Source organism: Saccoglossus kowalevskii, chromosome 21 (assembly GCF_978046115.1).
Source record: "Saccoglossus kowalevskii chromosome 21, keSacKowa6.1, whole genome shotgun sequence".
Classification (NCBI taxonomy): domain Eukaryota; kingdom Metazoa; phylum Hemichordata; class Enteropneusta; family Harrimaniidae; genus Saccoglossus; species Saccoglossus kowalevskii.
In genome coordinates, this window is record NC_140661.1 from 17,550,162 (window position 1) to 17,556,161 (window position 6,000).

General features: G+C 33.2%; 1 protein-coding gene across 1 annotated transcript; it reads left to right on the forward strand.

Moving 5' to 3' along the window:
* Window positions 1-4,694: 4,694 nt before the first annotated feature.
* On the forward strand, window positions 4,695-5,492 carry LOC146729675 (zonadhesin-like). The gene is made up of 3 exons (XM_085495054.1): window positions 4,695-4,907; window positions 5,020-5,305; window positions 5,440-5,492. The coding sequence occupies exons 1-3, from the start codon at window positions 4,695-4,697 to the stop codon at window positions 5,490-5,492; spliced, it is 552 nt and encodes a 183-aa protein (XP_085351180.1).
* Window positions 5,493-6,000: the final 508 nt, after the last annotated feature.

Genomic DNA, 6,000 nt, shown 5'->3' on the forward strand with positions numbered 1-6,000 from the left:
TCTATACTTGTAGTAGTGGTTGTCTACCTACGTCATCACCAAGATTAATGTCTCAAACAATGTTGTATCTGTGGGAAAATAAAAAGATGATTCATACATTCTGTTTTACACCACATATATAAATATAATGTATAATCCAATCAACAAGCGAGCATTATAATTTAAAACACGAGGAGTTAGTGATTCTCGTCATTCCTTCAGATAGCAGCCTTGCTTCAAGATGAATCAGCTAAACACATATTTACACGAATTCGCTGGCTCTCTAGCTCAATACGTCTTGACCCCATCTCCAACCTCTGAACATAGCATCATGACGAGTCGTCCTAAGAAACGCTGGGCCGTTAATTCGCTGGCTACAACATCTTCTGACGAGGCAACGTGTCCAACAACTTGTGAATGTTCTAAAAAGGTAGTACCTGACATCAGTGCAGCGGCTGGTAAATCTCCCACTATCACTCCGAAAGGTGAGAACATCTTTACTCACCTGTTGTGCCCCATCAAGAACCTGTACGTAATGATAAATTCATTCCGTGGGAAACGTTATGTACATATTCGTGAATATTATAACGGGTACCCAACGAAGCGCGGGGTAGTATTAACAATGGAACAGTACACAAATTTCAATGAAATATTACCCCAAATCAACAGTGTTGTCAGGTACGTTTTTTTTACATGCAAATAACACATTGATCAATGATTATAGTTATTTTATTTGTAAGCCGTGGTGAACACCTCCCACCTATTGCTGTTATATCGGTTCGTTCAGAATGACGCGACTATCAAAACACAAGCAGTCAGCCAATTCGTTAGTAACATTGCAATCAGATTTCCCACCTATACGTTTGAGACTGTTGATAGAGATATTTTTTTGTATTTTTTCACAGGCAACAGGAAACCATTGGATACACTGATTATGAAAAAAAATTGTCACTGAGTTTATCTGTGTACAGGTGCGTCGCATCATTCAATCCAATTGCCTAGCTTGTGAAATAGGCCATCCTTCACAAATACGACACGCTTGTTTATCTTACGGATTCTGTGATGAAACCAGTCAGATTAGCAAAATTCGTTTATACATTAATCAAGCTTTGTGCGTAACATTGCCACTTGTTATGATGCCTTTCAACGCATTCACCCAGAACTGGTCGGAAAATATTCTAGACGGTATAATCGTGTGCTGCTCCATTGTATAAATTGACCCCTGAATTATGCTTACCCTCCTGTAAAATCATGTTATCAACACGCGAAATGGATTCCCAAATCTTTGACATCATACAGAAGCATATATAGAATAAACATTCTCTATAGCACAGTGAAATGTAGGAAACTTGGTGAGTTTTCTGCTGACCCCTAACCCTTTTCCATTTAGTTCAATTTAGTTTTCTATCATTTTCAATCATTTTTTTAAATGTCATGTATAACCATTTTATTTACTCAGTGTGAATACTTTACTGCGTTTGAAAATGTATACTACATATTTCAACCTTTTTTTTTAAAAATGTTATTACTCCTAAGAATATCATTCTTATATTACTTCTAATAATATCATTCTTATATTACTCAATGTGAATACTTAACAGCGTTTGAACATGTATACCATTTAAATTTATGATTAATTACTTCAAAAAACAACAAAACACAAAAAAATATATATATATATTTCATGTAACTGATCTTACTAGTTTTTTGTCAAAATGTATACCCTACGTATTTTAACCATTTTAAAATGTCATGTTTTTTAATGTTTATACTATTCTTTTGTGTAATAATCTTCGTTAGTTTTCAAAATGACGTGTATTTATTTCTCTGTGTGTGAGCGCCCTCTGTCGTTCGTTCAGAAAATTCTTTCGTGACGTTTTTTGGTTGTGAGCGCCCTCTACAGTTCGTTTAGTCATTAATTATGCCAATTTATTCACACGACCCCCATTGTGACGTCATTAATTATGTTCATTTATTCACACGATCCTATTGTGACGTCATCCCGGCGACACTATAGGTACGACCATGAGGACGCTGTTCATGGGATGACGTCATAACGATGACGTCATATTAGGGTGTGATAACGTCATCCCAATATGACGTCATCGTTATGACGTCGTCTCTTGAACAGCGCCCTCATGGTCGTACATATAGTGTCGCCTAAACTACTTTAATGGAACCAGTTATTAAACTTTTTAACAAGTATATTGGAATTAAAGGACGCCGTAGTATTGTCTATTATTGTTCAATGAAAACTCAACGGGTGAATCACTAGAAACTCTGTATGTGATATTGAATAAACAGCATGGAAAATATTATGTTAAATCAAACTAAGCATGTACTGCGTTCGTGACTCAAATCGACGCTCGCATACGGAACCTAATCGCCTAAATCGAAACTGTGCACAAAATTTGCTTTTCCTTTTTACATTTTTTATGAGCTTGCTGAAAGTTTTTTTTTTTTTGCACAGTGTGAAATATTTTTTTCAGAGATTTAGTCGTGCAAATTTTTTTTGGTTGATATAATTGTCTAAATTCGAGAAATTTGGAACATGCAAATAAATCTCTATTTTTTGTAAACTGTAGTACTAAACATTGATATTTTCGAACCTTTCTGTGACATGACCCACACAATTTTTGTTATGCTCTTATAATGGCATAATGACTGTAAAATAATGATTTTATTGCAGTAATGACTGTCTAGAATAGGAGTGCTTAGTTTGATATGTACTACAAATTCAAAAGAATGTCTAACATACTTGTTCTCATAGTGATGTCATATATGTGTTGATGATAGCTTGTTTGTTGTCATACCGGTTTTCGAGTAGTTTCATGGCAGTGGTGTAGTTGACGTCGGTAGTTGCTAGTCCGACTCGTCGCTTACCTGAAATTTTAATATCAGAAAATGTTGATGTATGGTGTATATATGAATATGAAGCGAATGATTCGTTTTTATCATTTTTATATTATTTTAAATTAAAAAGGGTGTTTTTAAATCAAAATCAGGGTATACATTCAAATAGTTTTAAGTGCATTTTCACAAAAAATGCACGATTTTAAACCAAAATCAACACCACTTAATATGGTATCATAGTACATTATTATAAACCATAAAACTCGAAAGTTTAAATAAAACTCTTTCAAATGATTTATAACTTAATGGGTAAAAGATATATTTTACTCGTGTAATTCAATAATTAAAGCCAATTAAAAATATAGTCTCTCAACGTGCATCTCTACCTTAAACACCATTCTTCAGATTAAACACAAGTTTTACCAATGTTATTTCTAAATGTTATGTTGGTTAATTTTCAACGAGCGGTTTTGTATTAAATACTTTTATACATAATTCATATACATAAATACTTGACACACTGTTCTCGATAACACGTTACTTCCTATTTGAAACATGATATTATTTCTACAACAGAAGATACAAATTTATGCAAATTGATTACATACATGTTTATTACACAAATATTTAAAAATTAAACAAGAAACTCAGACGATGATGTTTCTGGAAATGCCTTAGTTAATACTCAATGAACAATACCTTCAGTAAACTATTTTATCGGCAATGGATAATTTAATGATACGGAATTACAATAGTCACTTGCGATTAACATCTGGCATTTAAGCTATGCAGGTCTCTCGAGCGTATATAAAGTTTTGGATGGCCCAATAAACTGGTATGATGCTAAAGATAAATGTGAAGTTATGGGTTGCAGTATAAATGCAGTAACAGTGACAGGTATATTCAGAGGCATAATTATGCCGTAATTGTAGCAAGCAAGCCTAACCGCTATCTATTAAGGTTTTTAATCATGAAACAATTGAATCTAATTGCTAATTTGTTTGCTTATATTTGTAGCCCAGTGATTGTTTTTATTTGCGTTTTTTGTTATTTTCATTTCATTAGGTTATTATTGGCTTGGCATAACTGATCTGAACCACGAAGGGCAATTCACTTACTACACTGACGATCAAGACATTGTATACAGTAATTGGTATAATGAACAGCCAAACAATTTTAGAGGAAATGGGAATTGTACTGATATTAAGTAAGCAAAGTTAATGTCACCTAAAAGTAATGTAAAGTTAATGTCATAGCTAAGAAGAATAGTGACAAATTATAGTTTGGAATAACTGTTGATATTGTTTCTGTATTACACTCAATTACATCAATAACCAATAAATCACGAAGGCAATCTTGTTAAAAAACACTTATTGTGGCCTACGCGATTATATTTCAGTCAATTAACTTATATTTGACACAGGAGTGGCGATTTAACATGGCAAGACTATAACTGTAATAATACGAACGATGGCGCAATCTGCGAGTGTGAGTATAGTGATTGATTTGTTTCCACAATAATATCAGGTGCACTGTCATTCGAATGTGATAGTGGCAACTCACGCCTTTGCCAATTATATCATTTCTATAACATACATTGGGATTTATTTACTCATTTATTATTTATTCATTTATTCTATTTTACGGCACTATAAATATAAAATATATATATATATATATATATATATATATATATATATATATATATATATATATATATATATATATAAATTATATCTAAAATAAAGAGCAATTAATTTGTTTTTCCACTCGTGTCGGACACAGAAGCAGAACAATTATACAAATTGTGTGCGTTAATGTTTTTATTATGTCCTTCTAATTGAGTGAGCGGTGATCCTCATATGAGGACATTCGATGGGCGTGCTTATACATTCCAAGGCACATGCTGGTATCATCTATTTAGGTACTACACCGACATTCCTTGTTTTGAAGTCACAACTATGTTTGAATCAAGAGAAGATAGTACACCGGACCAAGTTAGAACAAGAATTACCGCATTCAACGTAACAGTTGGAAATCAATACGCGATCGTTAATGGACTGGATGTTACTACAGTAAGTTGTCAATATGTAGTATTATGATATTGTGAAGTCAATTTACATTTATTTATGAATTTAGCGAGCATAATAAAATACTGAATAATTAATATACTTACTCATTACAAAGGGAAGTACCGGTGGACAGATGACTGACGCAAAAGTTATAACAATCCAGGAAGACGATAAACATATAAAACTTCACTTCATTTCGAAGGACACAACATTCCCTTTTAATTGGACTCTGAGAAAGCATGTATTAGATGTATCCTACAATGGCTCTTTTTACAAGGGGAAGCTATGCGGTCTGATGGGTAATGCAGATGGTGATACTCGCAATGACTTCCAGAAACCAGACAGTAACATTGCCAAACAGGTTCTTGAATTTGGAGAAACTGGAAACTGCATGACAAACAGTAAGTTTATTTCAGTATATTAATATAAATGTTTGCTCCACGAATATTAATTAAACATTAATTTAAGATATTGAAAAGATAATTTTTATTTCAAAATTCATGAAACTATTATTGTTTTTCCACTCTTATTATAGATGTTTCTAGGGATTCAACAACTGACGAAAGGACAAGCGTGGATACAGCCTGATTAGTCATTTTCTGGTGATGGTTATATGAAAAATACACAACAATTCTCATACTTCTATTTAAAATTAGGCAGCATGAGTATTATACCTAATGACACTATAACACGTGGTTGATCACAATCTTCGGGAAATTAGTAGATAAGTAAAACATGTATTGATAAACAAGGTTAGTTCAATTAAAAGATGTGGAAAAGCAGATGTATGAGTTTCAATATGCTGCAAATAGAATGGTATGTATTTAGAGTCAACAATTGCCAATTGCAAGTTGACTTTCAGCATTTGCAAGTTGATGGTTTCCCCATAACGCTTGGTATACAACAGTCATATCACAACAATCCACTGATCATTCGAAAAACACGCCAAATAATCGCTTTGTACCCTAACAAAAGAACATTAAACGGAATCAACAGGTTTGTGTATCTACCGAGTGGGCTCAACATTTCAACTACACACCGCAAAGCTGACTACCAGACAGTATGTATTGCATTAACGTCGATATGTGTTAACCCG